The following is a 23,625-nucleotide window of genomic DNA, read 5'->3' as shown; positions in this document are numbered from 1 at the left end:
GATTTAGGATTTGATGATATGAAAAGTATTAATATTAGAATTAAAATTGACATTAATAAAGCAATTACTTCTCCTAATTTATTAGGAATAGCTAATAAAATTGCATAAACGAATAAAAATATCATTCAGGTTTAATATGAATAGGAGTTATTATTATAGGATTAGCTTTAATAAAATTATCTGGGTTTCCTAGTATATAAGATTTTTAAAGTGTTAAATAATAATTGAAATTATTAAAATAATATATAAATGTGATTGAATCTTTAATTAAAAAAAAATTTATAAAAATAAAATATTACTTAAATTACTATTTAATCCTAGGCGATTAGTTGATCCTGATTTATAAAGATATATTAGGTGAATAATAATTAAAAAAAAATTACGAAGGGTATAATAAAATGTGATGAATAAAATCAATTTAATGTAGGTGAATTAACTGAAAAAACCCCTCAGATTCATTCAACTAAATTTGCTCCAATTTAAGGAATTGCTGATATTAAATTTATAATAACAGTTTTTTTATAATTATTCAAATTAATAGAGTTAAAATGAGTTTTATTCATTAAAAATGTTTAAAAAAATTAAAATATTTTTTAATTATTAATTTATATAACAAAATGTAGTTTATTTAAAAATATTAATTTTGGAGATTAAAGATATATTAAAATTTAAATTTACAAAATTTATGTTTTTTTTTAAACTATAAAGCTTTTAAAATAACTTTTAAATTTATTTTTATATTAATTTTATGAAAGTTTATATATTTTTAGAAAATATATATAGAATTATATATAATTTATTTTATTTTTTTTAAGATTAATATTATTATTGAAATTTTATAATCATTTATTGATAATTTTGTTATAATTAATATTTAGTGGTTACAAATTTAATAAATATTTTTTATAATATATTTTTATAGATATTATTTATTATTTTTATAGTTGTATTTGTCATTGAGGGAGTTCTTGGAATTACTTTAATAATGATTATATTAATTTATTTTTATGGGAATGATTTAATTGAAAATTTAATATTAATTTTATGATAAAATTTTAAATAATAATAATTTTAGAATAGGTTTTTTTATTTAAAATAAATTTAATAAATTAATAATTCTTTCTTTATTTTTTTATAATATTTTAAACATTTATTCATCAAATTTATTAATTCGTGGGATAAATTTATTTTTATATGGATTTATATATTCTTTTTTTTAGTTTTAATAAGTTTTTGAACTGTTTTATAATATAATGTATATAATGTTTAATAATAATAAATTTAAGTAATTTTAAAAAATTTTTGATTTTTTAATAATGAGAATGGTATTTTTATGTTATTTAACATTTAATGTAATAATATTTTATTTGTAACGGAGTATATTAGTTTAGGATAGGATATAGAATAATCTAATCTTAGTTTGTTAAAGATAGAATAGAGAATTTATGGAACTGTAGAATTCGTAAGAAAGGGTCCTTTTAAAAGAAGGATATAATATTTATTTCCGATCAAGTAACGTCTGGTGGTCTAGACTGTGGAGATTGCGAGAACGCTTTGTACGCACTCCCACCACTCTAGGGTGTTACGTAGATTTGGAAGAAAGACGGTTGATGACCAATAATGGGTCGGAAAAGGGATTAGAGGACCGCCTTGCGTCAACCTTTCCCCCTCCGACGGCGGTTGGACCGATGCATAAGAAAAGAGTAAGTCTTATGATTGCACTGGAGTTATGTATTATGATTAAGTATTAGGAAGTCTTATGGTATTATGTCGAGATATTAAGTGGTCGTATTATGTGAAAGTGTTATGTGTTCTTATTGAGTGATTATTAGTTCTTATGTCTTATGTGTTACGTCTTTTATGCCTTATGTTTTTTTACGTTTATGATTATGTTATTTTGAAGCCTTATGTTTAAGTGATTTTATGTATGATTAAATATATGTGTACTCTTAACTATTAATCCTGACAAACTGTTATCTAAATAGTAACGCCCTTTAATCCTTGCATCCAGAGAAGAACAATCGATCATCATATTTCGTTTACATATTCAATATTTGAAATAAGACTATTACTAATTTTTTTTATAATTATATTTGCTGGTGGTCAAATTGGAACGATTTGAAGCTATAATATATATATTGATGTATACCTTTATACCTTTTTTATGGTTAATAATAAAATTTTATATAAATTATAAAAGAGAGAGATTAATAATAATTTTTATAATATTTAAAATAATTGAATTAAGGTTATTGATATATTTAATTTTTATGTTGACATTTATGATTAAAATGCTAATTTTTTTATTTTATATTTCATTGCCAAAGGCTCATGTTGAAGCTCCAGTTTATGATTCAATAATTTTAGCTGGAATTTTATTAAAATAAAGAAAATATGGTGTATTAGGTTTTCTTAAATTTTATTTATATATATATATATATATAATTGATGCTGTAAAAATTAATTATATTTAAATTTCTTTAAGAATTATTGGTGGTTTATTAATTAGAATAATTTGTTTAATTCAAATTGATTTAAAAATATTGGTAGCTTATTTATCAATTGTTTATATAGGAATTTTAATAGGAGATTTATTAACTTTAATAAAATCAGTATTTTTAGGTAGATTAACAATAATATTAGTTCATGGGTTATATATGTTCATCAGGATTAATTTATGTATTATTAGTAATATTTATAAATAAAGGGTCATGATCAATTAATCATAAATTAGCATTATTTTGATTTTTATCTTTATCTAATTAGCTCCTGTTAGTTTAAATTTAATTAGAGAAATATTATTATTAGTCAGATTAGTATGTTGAAATTTTAAATTGTTATGTAGTTATAATAATGTTATGTTTTTCTTAGAGCGGTTTATTCTTTATATTTATTTAGATTTAGTCAACATGGTATAAAAAAGAATTTATTAATAAATTAGAAGGTTATTAATTCGATAGATTAATTATTAGTTTTATATTGAATGCCTTTAAATTTTAATGGTGTTTTTAGGATTGGAATTATTTACTTAATTAAATTTAAATAGTTTAAAATTAAAAATTCTAATTTGTGGAATTAGAGATATAAAATATTTTACTTCAATTAGACTTATTGAATTAAATGATTAATGTGATTAATTAATTTATACTTAATAATTAAAAATTTATTATAATTATAAATATTATTTAATTATATTATTAAAATTTTATATTTATATTATCAAAAATTCTTTTATTTAATAAATTAAATTTATATGTAAAATTATTTTGATAAATTTTAATTCAATACATTTAGCATTATTAATTTATTTAGATGAAATTAGTTTAATATTTCTAAGTTTAGTTATATTAATTGTCAGATTTATTTTAATATATAGATTAATATATATAGAAGGTGATATAAATATAAAACGATTTTTATATTAGTTTTAATATTTGTTTTAAGAATAATTTTTTAATTATCTGTCCAAATTTATAGGTTTATTATTAGGATGATTTAGGTTTAACATCTTATTGTTTAATTATTTATTATCAAAATTGAAAATCTTTTAATTCTGGAATAGTTACAGTTTTAATAAATCACGTTGGAGATGTTGGTATCATAATAATTATTAGGTTATATGTTATATTAGGATCTTGAAATGGTTTATTTTATGATTTCAATTTTTTAATTTTAAATATTATTATTATTATTAAGATCAATTACAAAAAGTGCTAGATTACCTTTTTCAATTTGGTTACCTTTGGCAATAGCCAATACCTTTATTTATTAATTGGTTATAATTTTTATTTAATTTATAATAAAATTAATGAATTTTTATTATTTATTTCTAGAATAACGATATTGATATCAGGAATTATAGAAAAATTTGAACGTGATTTAAAAAAAAATTGTTGCTTTATCAACTTTAAGTCAATTAGGTTTAATAATAAGAATTTTAAGATTAAGTAAAGTTGATTTAAGTTATTTTTATTTAATTATTCATGCCTTATTTAAATGTTCATTATTTTTATGTAGAGGAATTTTAATTCATCAAATAATAAATAATCATGATATTCGTTTTATGGGTAATGTAATTAATAATTATCCTTTTGTGAGTTTAATTTTTTTTTATATGAACATTATCTTTGTGTGGATTTCTTTTTTCCAAGATATTATTCAAAGGATTTAATTATAGTAATATATTTAACACAAGTAAAATAAATTATTTTATTATAATTATATTATTTTTAGCTACTTTATTTACCGTATCTTATAGAGGTCGATTGTTATTAGTTGTTTACTTAAATAAAAGTAATATATTTAATAATTTTATATTATTAAATGAAAATAATTTAATAAAAAGTTCAATAATTTTATTATATATAAGATCTTTAATAATTGGATATTTTTTATTCATTTTAGTTTCTTTGGAAATTACTATTTTAAAATTGATTCAAAAAATATTAGTTATTTATATTTGTTTAATAGGAATTTTTATTTAAATATTTACGAGAAATTTAAGTTTTTGGAATTGATTTAAAAATATAAAAATTTATTTAATGAGAATATAAGATTTAAGATTTTCTTAATGAATTAATTATTTTTTATCCTTTAAAGTACTCATTAATTATATATATAAGAGATATTTAACCCTTAGCGCTCCGCACGTTTTTGTACCATTGTCTACCAGCAACTCGGGCACATTTTCGCAGCGGAACGAGTATGAAGGAGTTTTATTTTAAGTGAGAAGAATTACACGTGCTTGTGAATATTTTTGATTTTATTTCTTTTATACACATATGCACCTTACTTTTGTAAATGAAAAATAAATTAAAAATTTTCTTTTTCCTTTTTTTTTTTTATTTTTTTTTTCCTAGTCATGCTAAAAACATTAGGCGCCGCAGCGGAGCCTACGGAGCGCTAAGGGTTAATAAGGGTTTAATAGAACATAGAATTACATACGGATTAAAGAAATTCATATTATTAAGATTTTTTAAATTTTCAGATTAAAATTTTTTTACTATTTAAATTTTAATATGACGTTTATTATATCAATATCATTATTAATTTTAATTTTTTATTTTAAGAACTTAAGAGAGAGGAGAGGAGTTTAATATTGAAGATATTAAGGTAATTATTATTTAATTTTAAATAAATTTATAAATTTAAAAATTAAATTGTTTTTTTTAAACTATGTAAACTAGTAATAAATAAAATGAATTTTATTTATTAATTTAAAAGTTAGAAGCTTTTTTAATTATTTTAATAAGAAAGTTTATTTCAATTAAATTATAAACAATAATTTACCTCTATTTTGGTTTCAATTAAATATATAGATGTAGGGTTTTGAATTGTTTAAGAAGTATAGATATGAATGTGTGAATGGTATGAATGTGAGAGTGATTGAAAGAAATGAAAGAATGCATCCGCCGGTCGAGGATAAAGTAAGAGCGTTAGATAAGAATATTAGTTTAGGTTTAGGATTACACCGTCCGGACTTGTCGCCTTTGTGAAGCACATCGAAGTCTCCCGAACGTTCTCGATAATATGAAATACCGGAAACGCCTTTGGGCGTGTTGAGAATTATCGGGAAGTTTCCAGAAGGAGTGACGGGAAACAACGGGAGACGATGGAGGGGATTGTAGGGTATAAGTAGGCGACGGAAAGGACTGGGTGGGCGTTTTTCTGTGAGTTCGGTAATAATTGACGAGTGATAAGTGTAACGGAGAGTACGGAAGACAACGGGGAACGGCGAAGGATTACGATAGGCGACGACGAGTCCGGTTCGGGTGTTCCGTGCTGTTGTTTTCGGACGTAGAGAGTTACACTTATTGTTAATATATCGTAACGTTAGGTCATTAGTTTTAGATTATAGATATTTACTATTTTATTTCTTACAAACATTATACCTTGTTAGTATTTATTAATAAATAAATACTTTACTATTACTTACCATTATATAAATATATATCTCATATTTACGTAAATCTTACATATATATATATAATAAATATTAATATGATTTAAAATTTATTCACAATAATTAATTAGAAATTAATTAGAAAAAAAACTATTAAATTAATAATTTCCTTAATTAGAAGTTAAATGCATATTTATACTAAACATGTAATTTAATAAATTAATAAATTTTAAAAAGATCATCAATAAATTAAGTATACACAAATAATCAAACAAATATCAACAAAATGTTAATATCAGATTGCTGATTCATACCCAAAGTGATGATTACAAGAAAAATGTTCATTTATTCATTGGATTAGGCAAATAATTAAAAATATTATTCCAATTATAATAACATGAATTCCATGAAATCCTGTGATTAAAAAAAAATTAAGCTAAAAATTGAATCAGCAATTGTAAAAGAAGTTTCAAAATATTCCAAGAATAATGATTTGTATTAAAGTGAAAATTGAAATAAAATTTGTATTATTTAATAATCTATGATGAGATCATAAAATTGAAATCCCAAAAGAAATTAAGATAATTGAATTTAACAAAGGAAATCGGTGACAAGATTGAACTATTGTAAATATATTGACTGTGTATAAAATATGACAAAAGTGTGATCAAGAAATAATAAAAAGATTGTAAGGATAAAAAAAATTCAGAAATGAACGGGAAGCAGTATTTCGTGTCTCGTGTGAATGAATATAATATAGAAAACAACAAAATAAAAAAAAGAAAAGAAAAAAAAATTTAAGACGTATAACAGAGAACAATCGCTATTGAAAGTGCACAAATAGATATTTCTAAAATAACAAAAGACGATTTTCTTGAAAGTAAAGCTACAGGAAATGTTTTTTCTTTTGTCGTGTTGAATAGTATATAATTATAAGTATGAAAAAGTATGTGTGCGTACTCATCGCGTACGTACCGAAGAAAGAGCGCCATACACATCGATAGTTACCAGCGATGGAGCGGAGTAGAGATATCAAAGAAAAGGAAGATTAAAGAAAAAGACGCCGAAAAGAAATTACAATACACGATAAATGATAGACGATAAATGATAAACGATAGGGAAGTAAGAAAGTGGTTTAAGCAGAAAATCGGTTAGTATTTTATCAGAATGTTAACATATTCCACACAACTAGTTTTCAGGTTTCTTCAACTCAATCGATGATATAACGAATTAAAAATAAATTTTCTTGTTACATTCCATGATAACGAATTCTCGTATATTCCCCTAACAAATGATTAGCGAGAAGAAATTCATCGGTGATTAATGATTAGCGTAAAAATCAATCGGTTATCATGGTCATTACATCGGTAGCTCTTTATCACACCTTATAAAGTTGCAAAGTATTTTGTTATTTCAATAGTCGTGTTTTAATTCATAAGGAAAATATCTTTTAAAAATTAATTATATTTACAGTCTTTTTATGATAATTTATAATATGAATTATAAGTACATAAAATAATTGCAAAATGACGTGCATAGAACAATCGAAAATTAAATTTAAAGTACATTTTTGATTGAAAATTTATTGGATGCACTAAATAATACTATAGACGAAAATGAACTTACTATTAGTGATAATTGCGATATTTTTTAATTGAATTTGAATTGTATTAAACATAAAATAGCACCCAAAAATATGCGGTTCCTCAAAGAATAGAGCTGCGCACATAATAGTTAAGAATTAAAACAAGATACTTACCTTTTTCTGTAGTAGCTCGTGGAATTGGGCCTCTGGCACACCATCGTTCAACACTAATAGAACAGTACTAGTCGCGGGTAAAAATAACTAATTTTACTAAAATATATGCTCTCAAATTCGATTGTCTTCAAATCTATTCTTTCACGTTAACAATCACTTAAAAAATAAAAAAAATAAAAAATTCACTGTTGTACGATAAAACAAATATATACTTAATAACGAAAGACAGAAGCGCAAGATCCAACGAGACAAACGAAAATGACTCGCTTAACTCCCTGATCCACTTTATAAGCATATTCCTATCCCCACCTCTTTGACTAGTCACTTTCTTTCCACAACGAATCAGTTTTCAGGATATACGAACCTCCTCATTGGATAGTTATATTAACGCCCACGAGGCTCATTGGCTTAGGAAATTAAGAAAGAGCTGACAATTGCCTTCGCGACGAAACCTCGAGCGTAGCAGATAAAAATAAAAAACAATCTAGAACATTACAAGAGATATAATTCTTCGAGTAAAAAAAAATTCTTGTCTAAAAAGGGCCGCGTAAATGTTGGGATAGACGTATATTACCGTGATAAATTTAACTCCTGCTACTTGCTACTATGATACAAGGATCCAGTCTCAATGCTAGTAAGTTTCAACTGTAAAATCGAGTGTCTTTTGAAATGTATATGTTACTGCTAAAGTGCAGAAATCAGTTATTTTGCAAATTACTCAGGTATGTGATATTAACTAGGGTGATCCGTTAAAGTATCGAAAATTATTTCATTTCTCAAATTATCTAGGTAATCTGCTAATTATTCAATTAATCAAATTAATACGATCAGCTAATTATTAAATTAGTTTATTGTATTAATCATCAATCAATTAAAAAACTATAATAGAAAGAATCAAACGGTTTAAAATATTATTACAATTAACGAAATGAATTTACAAACCATATAATAAATTTGTGAAATATTGAATTTATTTTATCAAATGAGAGAGTGAATAGTGTTTGTATGTGTGAGAAAAGGTTGCTAGGAGACTAAATACGACTCTTTTGTTGCGTACGAGTGTTTCATTTGTCAGGCGACGTCGCGTGAGATAATCGTCTGATGTTTGGTCGTACTGAAACCTTCCGAATATTCTCGATCGGGAAGCAAGGAAGAATCTCGAGTTTATATGATCGGAAATGGTCGGGAAACTTCGATTAAGAATGCGAGAAAATAACAAAAGATGATGGAGGGGAAAATGAGTATATATAAGCGACGAAAATTATGTATTGTTTCTACGATAAGAGTGTGCGTGTGTTTGTGATTTATATAGAAGAAATAAATACGATAATATCCTCATTAACATTACCAAAAATTATGCCTAATTATAATGCAATCTTAATATTGTTTTTTCTTTAATAACATAGCAATTGGTTTCTACGACTAGCAACTTACTTTAATGTGTACATTACCTAGGTAAAATGTTAAAAACTTTTGTTCCGCTCGTTAACGGAACAAATCAATTAATCTGTACATTAACTAGGTAATGTGTACATTAACGACTTTCAAGCTTTAACGGTATCATATACATTGTTGAAAGGGATTCAGTCTTAACGGTTGGATTTCTAATATTCTGTTTAAACGCTTTTAAAAAAGTGATTTTAAAGTGAAAGACAAGAACGTCTCGGATAGCTAAAAAATTAAAAAAATTTTGAATTGCTTAAATACTTAATGAAAATTCAGTTCCGACGATCTTAGAGTTTTTGAAAGCGTTAAATGCTACTTCAATGACTGTTTCAAAATGCTTGCATGTAATTAGTAAAATTCATAACGAAGAAAAATGGTAACGACATCTACAACGCAGGAACTAAATTAACCACATAATATATTTTAAAGAAAATTAAAAGAAAATATAAATATAAATGTTTATTAAATATTTTTTAACTTTTATTTAATGTCAAGTTAAAATTATTGTTATAAAAATGCGTAAATAATATTATAAATATTTATACTGTAAAAAAAATTAATAATAGAGACTCACTTCATTTAAACTAATATTTTTGACTGGTATATAAATTTAATTAAAATAAATAAATAATATTAAATACAAACTTTTTAATATTTTTTTAAGTATCTATTCATGTCAATTCAGATTTAACAAAATATTGCTAAAAATATACCTACCTATTAAACTTATTTATATAAAAAAAAAATATACAAATAATAGAAACTAGCTTTACTTGAACCAGTAAATTCGACTAACTTAGTTCGTATAGTTGTAGCGTTAATGCTGTAAGCACCATCTCAAAAGTTATGGATAGTAAATTACAAACTGTGATTGTGAGCACTTGTTACACTACTCGCTATTTGATATACATATTTTAGATTACATTGTTAGGGGCTACGTCGTTTGTACTAGTAGCTGCACTGTAACTACGTGAGATAAAACCAATTGTGAGTTATAATTACTATATTAAAATTAATAATTTATATAAATTAGAACAAGAGAAAGGACAAAGTGTGCAGGAAATTCGTAGCTCAGAAAATGATGAGAAAAGAGAATAAATAATCCCTAATTGATTGGACGTGTTAGTTTGTCAGATTGTTCACCACGAATATATTTAAATAAATTTTAAAACTATAATCAGTCCTTATATAATTTGCTTAATTCAACTGATTTATTTTAATTTCATACACGTTTGTATTATTACATAAATATCATCAAACATCTTTCCGTTTAATTTATAATAAGCGTTCCGAACATATTCAATCAGTTCATTAATTGTATTAAGCGAAGTTGAATATTGCATAGGCTATATATAATTGAAGAATCCTAGATTTTGATCTTATAATTCGTATTATATGTTGAAACAGATATAACGGTAAAATTTACGCACTTAAAATCCTTTCTCTGCTCAGGGATATCAAAAGTGAAAAATTCGAAATTTAGAGATTTAGATAACGCAGCGCTACAAGTGTTTCTTCAACGAGTCAAAGGAACACTTTTAATTTTAGTCCAACTTTCAGACTGATCCTTGCGTTTTTTCTGGAGGGAATTTTTTTTCTTATTTTTTAAGAAAACTTACAAATACTTTATCTTTGTATTGTGAGGATAAGAGAAATTCGAGAGTGAACAATAAAGCAGTATTTCCTGTCCCGAGGAAACGGAAAGAAATTTGAGACGTAGATAACGAAGAGCGATTACTTTTAGAAGTTTGCCAATCGATGTTCCGATAATAGCTGCAGACTATTTCCTTATAAGGAAAGTTAAGGAATATGTTCTTTCTTTTGTCGTGTGTATGGTGTGAGTATGAGTGTATAAGAATGTATGTATGCGCGTGCGGTTGGGTGCTTATAACGTACGTGACCAAAAGCAAAGAGATTATTCGATCAATTGCTATCCGCGAGGGTGCGAAGTGTGGATTTGAAAGAAAGGAAAAATTAAGAAAAAAGACGTTACAAAGACATGACGTAAGACGTTACAAAGAAATGACGTAAGACGTTGCAAAGAAACGACGAAAAATTATAGACGAGGATAACACGTATATAATATGATAAGTAACAAATAGCCAAACTTCCTATTGTTGATTAAGGTGTGTAAACTTGATCTCAAGGTAACTTAACGACGCTGAATCAAATAATGCTAATTTTTTTGCAATAAAATGTCCTGTTTTTTTAGAAGAAGGGTAAAAAAGGGTAAAAAAGAGTAATAAATGGCCTTATCTTAGAATTTAGGCATTTAACTGAAAAAATTTCAAACAAAAGTTGTAGAGAATTAAAAAATATATAAAGGATGTTCTATGGTTTATCTTTGTATTTGAAAAAATAAGCGAGAAATAGTGGTAAAAGTAATTGTAAGAGTGGGGAAGCAAGTCCCGCCTCTCAGTCGGCTTTTACACGCGAGCGGGCTAGTGACGATTCACGAAACGGAAAGGATCGTAACCGAAGGTAAAGCTCGAAATGCGGTAGATTCTGCACGCAGGCGTGGTATACATTCTGCATCGGATAATTTGCACGCTTCGCGAAGCAGAATACTCGATTTTGAATTTACTCGTAACAACCTTGAGAGCAATAGAAACAAACGATGAAAAAATGGTAAAAGTACTATAAAACCGATATGCGATCTCTATCCTTTTGTGTCGATAACTTGAACGATCGATAAATTGAATTTACTACCCGTCCAAATTTCCTTCATCTATTCGTTGTAATATTCTCTAGTTTCATTACAATGAACGATTCTCGTAATATTATACAAAGTTAAATTATATTATACTGGTTAAAGGTAGAAACTTTGATGCGTACATTGTTTGTCATAATAGACATGGATTATTAGAAATTCCTTGTTCTCTATAATGCGTTATTTTTGAAAATGGTCACATTGTTCAATCGTTTATGATATAACCTTATGCTCGTAATATTCGTTGAATATTTCATTAACTAGTAGAAACCACATATTACCTTAAATTCGAATTGAACTATTAGTCGAACATTCCTAGTGATAAATTGCAAAGAATTTCTGGGTATATAAAAAAAAAAAGAAAACTGATAATACGAATTAAAAATATCGCATTATTAACTTACTTTTTTTTTTTATTAAAAATAATATAAGGTACAAGGCGTTGGTGTAAACCAATGTAGCCAACGTTTACATATTAGAGGTGTACAATCATTTTTTTAAAAAAAATTTTAAATTTACAAATAATATTAAATTTAACATTTTTATGCTAATATAAATTATTAAACTACCTAAGTAGCATTATCACAATATTATATAAGTATGGTTTATCACATATTCAGTTTAGTCTTAATTTATGACTTAGCTATGAAATTCAAAATTAAGCATAGTATTCAATTCAGTTTGTAACAAAACATAACAAAGTAATGAAAATTATATAAAAACACTCTTTCTATACCAATGTACTTAAACATATAAACATTGACGGCTTATTACAATTCATTATATAAATCTTTTAATAGACAATAGAAATTTGCTTAAACAGTTCAAAATTCCCTGGCTCAAGTTTCCTAAAAGAAATTCTGCGCTGTAAGGGGCATGGCCTAACAGCACGGTTAATACTTTGATAAATTCGACTCTTTGATCATCATACAAGGAACACTAAAATAAAATGTGGTTCGGGGATTCTTCTACACCACCGCAGTTACAAGATGGAGATTGTACAATACCATATTTAAATAAGCAAGCATTCAACGAGTGATGACCACTCCGAAGCCTGTTGATGGAAGTAACTGAGCGTCTATTTAAGCTAAATTTACTAAACCATGGTTTGGACGTGTTGACGTAGAAGTTATTTCTATAGTAGTTACCTTTATCAATGTTCGAAAAAATGAACCATTCGTGGAATTCAGACCACATCCTGTCCTTCCATAGTTTTTTAAAATCGCTTGCAGGGAGAAGAAGGGAGTATCTCTACCGGTGAAAATTATCGACACAAAAGGATAGAGCTCGCATATCGGTTTTATAGTACTTTTACCATTTTTTCATCGTTATTTTCTCAAAACAATTTCTCAAACAGCAAAACATCATATATTACAAACATATATATTACAAAATTATAAATCAAATTGATATTTACATTTTTATTTATTTATTTATATTAGTATAAAATTAAACTCGACTAGGATACAGCATCTGCAATAGAATGAAGAAAATAAAAATTTATACCTTTCTGATTTAAATTTAGAGAAATTTGTGATCTATAGTTAATAATTAAAAAAATCTCTACTTACAATTCTAATGCGATGACCCATAGCTTTGGCTGGCAAATTTCTCTTGAATTTAGCACGAACTGAACCACTGGTACCATGTGGACGCGTTACATTACCCCAAATGGCTCTTACTTTAGTTTTTTTTGTAGTTTTATTACCAGGAACAGGTGTTCTGTTCTTAGCCTGAAAAGATAAATATTTGTAACTATATGCTCTCATTGTCAAATTATTATAATTCAATATTAAAACACTTACTTTGTATACGTAAACACATTTCTTGCCGATATAAAAATCAGAGTCACCTTTTGTTCTCGCTCCTTCAACCTTTAATAAAGCTGTATGTTCATGTTGATTACGAAGACCACGCTTGTAACCAGTAAAAATAGCTTTAGCGTAAAGACGTCCATGTCTTTTGAAAGGCCGTTTTTTTAACGGTACAGGTTCTGAAGCCTTTTCTATTGGCTTCTTCTGAGCTTTTGTTTTGGATTTAGGAGTCGCAGCAACGTCTGCCATTTCTGTAAAAAAAAGGTTATTACAATAAGTAATATATAGAGTTTTGTGCATTTCAATTATATATCACTATAATCAATATTTATATTATTTATAAATATATTGAGGTTCATAAGTATTCATTTAATTTTTCAATAAAACTTATTTTTTTAAGTTCTTTTTAAGAACTTATACCATGTTTAAATCAATCAATGTATTATTTTTATAAACACACAAAGTGTGATCTGTAATAACGATTGTTTGATGATTGAAAAAATGAAATATTTATTTCACTGTTTTTAACGTTATTATGTTGAAGACAAACATCGTGATACAAAGCAGTTTTTAGAATCTGTTGAAATCGTAAGATTATTTGCAAAATGTTGTTAAATTAAATTTCGTATTACACCTGAACATCACATTAAACAAATTCTCACTATTATCTGTCTTACTTTTTTATTAATTATAGAGATACGTTTAAATAATTATAGAAGCACATAAGGAACAGACGTACCGGATATTTATCACGTTCTAAAAAGACAGGTAACACTAGAAATGCCGGCCCTCTGCTGAAGAAAAGTTTTAACTAAAAAATGTGATTTTATCGACAGAGCAAGTATCGTTTAAATTGTAGATGCCGCCACAGGTTTAGAATAATAAGTAAGTTAATAATGCGATATTTTTAATTCGTATTATCAGTTTTCTTTTTTTTTTTTATATACCCAGAAATTCTTTGCAATTTATCACTAGGAATGTTCGACTAATAGTTCAATTTGAATTTAAGGTAATATGTGGTTTCTACTAGTTAATGAAATATTCAACGAATATTACGAGCATAAGGTTATATCATAAACGATTGAACAATGTGACCATTTTCAAAAATAACGCATTATAGAGAACAAGGAATTTCTAATAATCCATGTCTATTATGACAAACAATGTACGCATCAAAGTTTCTACCTTTAACCAGGTATAATATAATTTAACTTTGTATAATATTACGAGAATCGTTCATTGTAATGAAACTAGAGAATATTACAACGAATAGATGAAGGAAATTTGGACGGGTAGTAAATTCAATTTATCGATCGTTCAAGTTATCGACACAAAAGGATAGAGATCGCATATCGGTTTTATAGTACTTTTACCATTTTTTCATCGTTTGTTTCTATTGCTCTCAAGGTTGTTACGAGTAAATTCAAAATCGAGTATTCTGCTTCGCGAAGCGTGCAAATTATCCGATGCAGAATGTATACCACGCCTGCGTGCAGAATCTACCGCATTTCGAGCTTTACCTTCGGTTACGATCCTTTCCGTTTCGTGAATCGTCACGATGGAAAGGATCTTTCTTTCTCTCTCTCTTTTCTTCATTCCGTTTTTTTCTTGCTCGTGAAAAATTCGATAAACGTATTTATTTGCTTTCCTTGAAAATTTATTGACATATGGTTTTATTTAAACAGATCATTTCTTCAATATATTTTTGATCAGTCGATAAGTAGATTCCATTTAAAAAGTAGTTTTAGGATCTACTACCACGTTAGTCATAGATTTCGTAGTTCCAAAAAATAACGACGTTTCTTATTCACGTTACATGTTCGTTTGGTGCAATGTAATATTTCAAAAAATAAAAAGGATCCTTCTTTTTCTCTATATAAAAAAATAATTCCCCCACGAAGAATCGAACGTTAATAACCGGCGCGAGAAGCAAAGACGTTACTACTTAGGCTAACGCACCACTCGATAATTGCTCAATTTTTTTCGTACAATTCTTAAGACCTCGAAGATGAATCAGAATGCATTACTGTTTTCTTATAACATAATAAAAATGAATTAAAATTATGTATAGACAAAAAATAAATTCCACGTTTTTAGAATATCTTTTCATATATATCTTGAATTAATTTTATGTGTGGATATAAAATTCTTCTTTTTCAAATATGTATTTAATTTGATAAACTAATAAATTTTTACGAGACAAAAAGTCAGTAATTTAAAATTTTATAAAATACATAATTTAATAGGAAAAATATTTAAATTTTAAATTTCGTCTTAAAGAGAATACGTATTCAATTTGATATACAAATAAATTTTTGTGAGGCAAAGAATTTATATCAATTAATTATTCTAATTAATTTTATGGCGAGACACAAAATTAATTCATTATTTTTACTCTCAACTAAATAATAATAGTTTCTGTTAAAATGAATTATTTTTTTTTTACTCAAGGTTCATTATTTTTGACAATAAATAAAGAAACGACGTGCTATAAGCATCAAGATTCGATTTAAAAGTGCCGCGCTTATGCGCCGATATATATAGATATACAAAACGCTCGATGCACGATGGCCAAGACGTAAAATTCTGGCTACCAAATGAAAAAATAGAAAGAGAGAAATATCGGTTTTCTTTCTCACTCGCACTTGTATACAAAACGCTCGACGCTCGATGGCCAAGACGTAAAATTCTTGCTACCGAAAGAAAAAATATAAAAAGAGAAATATCAGAACGCTGAACAATCGATGGCCAAGGACAATAATACTCGTTATCGCCTAAACAAATAGAAAAGGGAAATATCGGTTTCTTCTCTCACTCTCACTTGCATTCAAGACCGAGAGTCCCGAAGATTGCCGAAGATCCTTCGTTTGTATTAGTGCACACGGACGCTCGCACGCATACTAGCTCGCTCGCGTGTAAAACGCGACGGAGGGATAAGCTTGCTTTCTCCCACTCTTACAATTTTTTCCCATCTTCAATCCAATTTTATTCGCTTATTTTTGAAAATACGAAGATAATCATAGAACATTTTTTTAGTATTTTTCAATTCTCTACAACTTTTGTTTGAAACTTTTTTCGATTAAATGCCTAGATTCTAAGATAAAGTTATTTTTGACCCTTTTTTACCCTTTTTCTCAAAAACGGCACTTTCCACCTCAAAAAAATTAGCACCATTCGATTCAGCGTCGTCTATTTACCCTTATATCAAGTTTCCACCTTCTTTCCTGAGATATGAAGGAAACGGCCCGCGTTGACTGGACTAAATTAGTAATTTGGCAAATTATAGACAATTACGTTTTTATCCTACCAAATTGTATCTTTAAATAAATATATAAAATATATATCCTCTCCTTTTTTCTTTTATTAATAACAAGGAGATGGTCAATGGGCCACATCTCAGATTTTTTCAAATTTTTCACACTTCTAGTACTCCATAAGAATATTCATTGTGCCTTTAAACATGTCGTATACTTATATTCAGCCGTTTGCGAAAAAACGCGGATTGAAATTTCACATAAATACGTATTCCTTTAACTGTAGTAGTGTAGTAGACTACAATAGCGGCGCTGTGTGTGTCTCTGATTTTGTCAAAATCTATATTTTGTCTCGACAGGCAAAGGGGCAGGGGCTGGGGCAAAGTATGTTTTCAAAGACGGTCGAGGAACCAGTCAGTGTAATATGATCTAACACCATGCTGATCTCATTGTAAAACAATAACAGAATAACAGAATACATCTTTAAATATTAGTAATTGTACTTGTATCTTTCTTATTTACAATAAATATGCATTTTTTATCTCGAAATTAGGTAAAGAAAGACCAGTTTTTTAAATCTTAACCAAGTCTGCTTCCCTCTGGAAGATTTGAAATCTTCGTGTACGTGTGAGAAGCTTGCATTCATAAAATGCAGTGTATACTGAAAAAATGTATGTTTCGTGTATCTACACGACGAATATCATCCTGAAAAATATATCGTTTGGGGCACGTTAAAAAATTAGTTTTTGTTATTTATATATTATTTAATTTATAATTATTAATTCTATTACTTGCGTAATAATGTTGATTTCTTAACCAAATTTATAACGTTAGCAAAACAAAATTCACACTTCCTATAATATTATACAAATGCACTTTTTTTTTTTTAATTATAGTCCCTATAAAATTAATATGGAATACTCTAGAAAAAATAAAAAAAGAAAAATTTATTAGGCTTATTTCATAACAACGAAAAAGGAAAACATACTTAACCCTTTTAAGATAAGATATAGATATTGTAAGTAACTACACTACTACAGTTCAAGAAATACGTATCTATGTAAAATTTCAATCCGCGTTTTTTCGCAAATAGGCCAGTCAAAAAATGCCAAAATTCAATTTTTTTAGTTGTTAGCTTGCAAATTTGATTTAAGGCGCTGGTTATTAACGTTGGATTCTTTGTGGGGGAATTTTTTTTTTATAAGTTTTTTATCTTTAACAAGGAGACGATCATAACAAATACAACAGAGTGATATGTTTCAAGATGGGTGAGGGCATAAATGAACGTAAGTATTGGATGAATGAGAAGGAAAGACTATGCAGGATGTTAAGATAAGTGGAGTCGTGGGGTGAGAATCAGTTGAATTCTGGTGGGGAAAAGTGAATGTAGGAGCTGGAAGAGAGAAGAAAGGATAGGGAATTTAGAAGGAGAGGGAGAAGCGAGAAAGTCGATTGAGAAAAATAGATAGCAGAGTGAAGTAGGACAGCCTCTGTAAGATATGATGTGTCTTTATTTGGGTGTTAATTATGATTTTTTTAGTTTTATGGTTTTGTTCATTGTATATATTTGTTTATTTCTTATTAAAGTTTAATTGTGTTGTTCAATATATATATATTGTATATATTTATTTATTAGCCTAATCTTATGTTCACAAAGATAGCATTGGTAAGTAATGCAGATAGATTGTAATGATTTTTGTTAAACGATTATAAAGGGAATGAACCCCTCAAACTCGTAAAAGGGAGAGTTATAGAGACAGTTAAAATTATAAAGTATACAAGTTTTACCACGTAATTAATAAAATAAAGCTAATAAAATCAGAATTTTTAAATATTTTATCTTAACTATTTTTGAAAAAATTATTTTTTAAAAATGCCCTGATATTTAGAAGTTGATATTAATAATTTCAAAAATTTTCAATAATTATAGGTTCATTGTTTTGAATTGTCTTTCTCTCTTTCTCTTTTTCTCTCTCTTTACTTATTATTTTTTAAAATAATTTATACATAGTAAAATATACATATTTTAATATAATAATTTCAACATGCAACTATCCACATACGCAACATCCACACAATAATCTTTCATACTTAGATTAGTAAAGTTTTAAGCATACTTATATCACATGTAACTTTAAAATATTATGTTTAAAGATTAATACAATTGTATTAACATTGCTTTATAATATTAACATTGCTGAAGTTTATCTTGCAATTGTGCATATCGCATTTGTAATATACGTTCACGTTCAGTTTGTCTTTTTAACATCTTCAATAAGAGCATTGACTCTCCTCGGAATTGCTGCTTCCTCTTGATTTGTAAAAATTTAAATGTCGAAAGTTCCAAATGGGCTTGTTCTATTTGTTCACACAAATCGTGTAATTGTTTGATTAAGCTTGTGACCTGGTCTAAAAAAAAATTATGTTAAGATTGCAATTAATGTCAATATTTAACTATATATATTTAACTATATATGTTAAATAATTATCTGATAACCTCCTGTTAAAACTATCAATTTTTATTCCATTCTAGCGGCTTTTTAGCTTCACCAGTCATATGCATCCGATTTTCTTCTAATTTTCTTTCGAAAGCTTCTACTCTATCTTTTTTGAAGGCTAAGGTTGCTCTTGTATACCGTTTTTGTGTGTTTCCTAATAAATATCTGCGATAAACATTCTTCCCACATCGTTGTATATGCATCTAAACTTAAATCTCCATGCGCAATACCATCCTTAAAAACTTTCATTTCATCGGTGAGTAATTTTTTCGCTGCATCCGATTCCTCTTCCTCAAAATTTATATAAGTTATTATTACATTATTATATTATTACATTCTTTAGTCGTGCTGATATTATATTTAATTAATAAGTTTTGTTACTTTCATTGAGAAACGTATCGATATTACGAATATTATTAAAATAAATGAAATCAATGTTGACAGAAACTATGGAAAAAAAAAATATTTCTTATTCATACATCAAACCACACAATTTATACGCTTTTTTTCATATAGGCTACGACTTGATAAACTTTACACTATATATTTTCACAGAAAATTGGAAAATGAAACGTTTCTCGAGGTCATCGGCCTCGTCATATTTCCTTGAGCACGAGCGAAGTAAATCATGTCACTAGATTATAATTATTGAAATTTTTATCTTCTATACTATCTTTATTTCTGTAATTGTTATAGATTTCGAAGACAGAAATCTTCATTACCGACAAAGATAGGCATAGCATTAACGAGCCAGAACAAGTTGAGTAATGTGGCCACTTAATTCACGGGTTCGATAAGGCAGCCTTAGAACGTACTGCATGTACGCCGAAATTTATATGGATTGTGAAATATTGACAAAGAACGAATATTTTTCAATAGACTGTCATAAAGTGCGGAAAGTAAACGTTTTTTTCACCGTCCGTCTTAGAGCGATGAGAGTCAGCTCCAGAAGAGTCTCGTAGATAGTTTGTAAATAGATATTGATTTCTCTTGAGTCAATCTCGAATAATCTTAATTTCTAAATACGTTTTTCATCATTTTGCTACTTGCAATAACAGATTCATTCGTCAATGAAACAGATTAGCACTCAAAATTCGAATAAACGCAGGTAAGTATCATTTAATTAATCTCATTTCTTGTTTAAGAAAATAATAAATTGCTTCCTTTGTTGTCGCAACAAATAAATTTCATTTCAGTCCTACCCGTCTTTTGATCGTCTCAAGTAATAGTCGAGCTAGCTGAGAATACACGGAGTAAATCATAATAGGTATGTTAGTTTTATAATCTAAGTAGCACCCAACAATAAATTCATTAAAATAGTTTATAGTTAATAAACCAGAAATTGACCCAGATCACTCAAACAAGAATACTTAGTTAGAAATAGATAAAAAGTATTCGGTCTCAAAGCGTTTAAGCTTTTGAGTATCAAAGAAATTTTTCACTCTTGTTATAATTAAATGTAGGCATTGCAACGCATATAGCTGGATATGGGCGTGATAATAATATGACAAGAAAAGAAAACTCTATATTTTGTTCTCTATTTTTTTTCTCTTCTCTTATCTTTTCTTCAAATAACTTCAAAATATATTTTTTATCTATTACTACTTATAACCTTAAATAATAATACTTCAATTTATAATCTACTTATTGTTTACCTTATTTTTTATTTTATTCTAATAAATTTCAAAGAGTAACACATTCTCGCATGATCGTCTTTATTGGCACACGATAGTGGATTCTGAAACAAGTAATAGAGAAAGGAATACACGACAGCATAACTCTGTAGCTTTACACTATAGTGGCAAATTTTAAATTGATTGGCTGAACTTCTTACGTGCGTACATAAGTACACACTCTAGTAGTTATCACCTTCTGTACTGCATCTCGGAGGCTAATTCCGCGGTAGTTCTTCGGTTCTGTCTTAGTTCTTTTCTTAAATATGGGAACTGTTATACTCTCCTTCCATTGGGTTCGCACTTTTATGTTTTCTACTATTTTATTGAATAGGGTACTTAGTTGTTCTGTTAGTTGTCTTCCTGTGTATTTTATTAGTTCATTTGTTAGCTAATCTGTTCCTGGTGTTTTTCGGTTTTTTAATTTGTCTATTTTTTGTATTTCTCCAGATGAGATAGTTCAATCGTTTAGTGCCTCCTCTTCTTCTTCTTGGCATCTGTTATAAGTCTCCTTCGTCTCGTTTTTGTACAGCTCTGTGCATTGTTTTTCCTATTCAACTGTTGTGATTTTGTGGTCTGCATGGACACGTTTACATGTTTTCTTCGGTTTCGTAGCATATTCCATACTTTTTTCTGTGCTTCGAGTAGGTCGTGTTCCATGTCGGCCGAGAATTTCTCCCAATAGTCCTATTTATTAAGTTCCCGGGTATTTCAACAATCTCATCTCGTTTAGAGATGTTGTCTAGGTGCGCTTGCAGCAGATCGTAAATTCATCTTTCTCGTTTTGTGATTTGTGATATTTGGAGCATATACACTAATAGTGTGTGGCGGTATCTTGTCTTCTTTGGAGCTGTAGCATTACCTGTAGTATCCTGTTGCTGATGTATTTGGACTCTAGTACATTATCTACGTATCTCTTGTGTACCAGTAAGGCCTACTCCTAAGGTGGCTCTTTCGTCTTTGTCTTCCCGCTATAGAATAGGATGTATTTTCCATATCGAAGGTTTCCTTTGCTTTATTTTTTGTTTCGGAAAAATTGCAGATATCTATTTTGCATTTTCTCATTTCCTCTATTAATTACGGGTCTCTGTTTTTTATGGAAGTTACGCTCCAGCATCCTATTCTAAGCGTTTTCAAGTTCTTCCGTTTTCATTATATTTCCTTTTGCTTGCCGTGTTTTCATCGTAATTTTCGTCCTATCCGAGGATCTACTACTAATTTCAGGAGCATATACATGAATTATAACAATCTAGCACTCACGTTTTATCGGATGTTTCGACACTATTATATACACCAGTTTCTTCCATAGTTTATATAATTTTCATTTCACTTTATGTGAATATAATTATAAATATTAATAATCAATTCAAATTGTTAGTTGCTACAGAAAAATATTTTTTACGGCAATCGCATTTTTCAGGTAACTTGTTGAAAGAGCTGAAATAAGTTTCTTGACGTTCAAATAAAAAAATTGTTTACAAAAGGATATTAACGAATTTCGTCTTTTGATCATTCGTCTTCAGTGAGGAAACAAAAGCTGTGATTCTTAAAAATTAAAAATGAATAGGGAAAGAAGAAGAGGAAGGTACATATCACCACATGGCTCGAAAACGTGGGAATACCTCTCAATATTCGCTTGTAAGTTTTTTTTAAATTATGTTAATGAAATGATAAAAGCAAAAATGTGAACATATGTTTATTTGTAAAAACAATTTTAGGCACACTGTTAATATCTCTTGGCATTGTGCTAGGATGGAATTCACCAATGGTCGTGTTGTTCATCACCGGATTCGCCTATTCATGATAATAAATTGGATATTTCAACTTTAACGGCTTTGCTATCAACCGGTCAAATGCTAGCACCAGTGATAAATGTATTAGTAACTGACAAATTGGAAGAAAATATACAATTTTATTGTCAGTCTCCCACTCGTTGCAAGCTGGAGTATAATTTAATGACAAAAAGCGCATACGTAAGTATTTCATTTTCATTTGTAACGAAGTAAAGATAATTTACAATCTTTTCGGTCATACGTGTATACTCATGCTATTCACCAAGCCTCTTTACCGTTCCAATTGCATGTCAACACTTACTAGGATTTGTTTATTTGATGTTTATGAAACTTTATAAATTTATATAGGTTCCTTCAGGCTACAGACCCTACGTACTCGAATATTATCAAAAACTCCATAGGTGCAGCCGTTATCAAGAAGATTAGGGTTTAAGTTTTACCAGTATTCCATATTATATTTCCTATACCATTTCTTTATCAGCTATCAAAAAGTTGTTGTATTTACGCAGATTTCTTCAACGCGGAGTCCTCTGGTGATCGTTTTAGCTAATGATGAGGAGGTAAAGGTGGAATTAAAATAAAATTAACAACGTGATTGAGCCAATAGATAAATTGATCTTTTATTGGCTCGTCAGGGAAAAGCCTTTATGACATAAAAACCACCTCGGTTGATAACTCGAATATACAGAATGGTATCCAAACAAAGGTTGGACTTTGTGGCTAGCCTTCACTCGCTTCAAGTGTACAAAGTTACTATAGGTTTCTCTCACCTATAG

The 23,625-nt window shown here is 27.9% G+C and overlaps 1 protein-coding gene and 1 long non-coding RNA gene across 3 annotated transcripts; one reads left to right on the top strand and one right to left on the bottom strand.

Moving 5' to 3' along the window:
• Positions 1-13,258: 13,258 nt before the first annotated feature.
• LOC122525256 (60S ribosomal protein L35a-like) lies at positions 13,259-14,452 on the bottom strand. 2 transcript variants are annotated; one of them, XM_043647932.1, is made up of 4 exons: positions 14,371-14,452; positions 13,623-13,882; positions 13,389-13,550; positions 13,259-13,290 (listed from the first exon to the last, which is right to left on the bottom strand). In XM_043647932.1, exons 2-4 carry the CDS (start codon positions 13,878-13,880, stop codon positions 13,267-13,269), a joined length of 444 nt encoding a protein of 147 aa, XP_043503867.1. In that variant the 5' UTR covers positions 13,881-13,882; positions 14,371-14,452; the 3' UTR covers positions 13,259-13,266. The 2 variants fall into 2 exon arrangements, with proteins under 2 accessions (XP_043503867.1, XP_043503868.1); XM_043647933.1 differs by lacking the exon at positions 14,371-14,452 and adding an exon at positions 14,309-14,329.
• Positions 14,427-14,854, top strand: LOC122525257. Its single transcript, XR_006305738.1, has 2 exons — positions 14,427-14,516; positions 14,641-14,854. It is a non-coding gene; the product is annotated as an uncharacterized LOC122525257 (long non-coding RNA).
• Positions 14,855-23,625: the final 8,771 nt, after the last annotated feature.

This window comes from Polistes fuscatus, unplaced genomic scaffold, assembly GCF_010416935.1.
Source record: "Polistes fuscatus isolate 324 unplaced genomic scaffold, CU_Pfus_HIC Scaffold85, whole genome shotgun sequence".
Lineage (NCBI taxonomy): Eukaryota > Metazoa > Arthropoda > Insecta > Hymenoptera > Vespidae > Polistes > Polistes fuscatus.
Note: the sequence above shows the minus strand (reverse complement) of the source record. Positions and strands in the feature narration are given on the sequence as shown.

What these genes read in the sequence shown, in the direction of transcription:
- LOC122525256 (XM_043647932.1), bottom strand. Translation starts at nt 13,880, where the DNA reads ATGGCAGACGTTGCTGCGACTCCTAAATCCAAAACAAAAGCTCAGAAG. An exon ending in AATGTGTTTACGTATACAAA is followed by an intron (nt 13,551 to 13,622) that starts GTAAGTGTTTTA and finishes TTATCTTTTCAG; the next exon opens with GCTAAGAACAGAACACCTGT. An exon ending in TGGGTCATCGCATTAGAATT is followed by an intron (nt 13,291 to 13,388) that starts GTAAGTAGAGAT and finishes ATTCTATTGCAG; the next exon opens with ATGCTGTATCCTAGTCGAGT.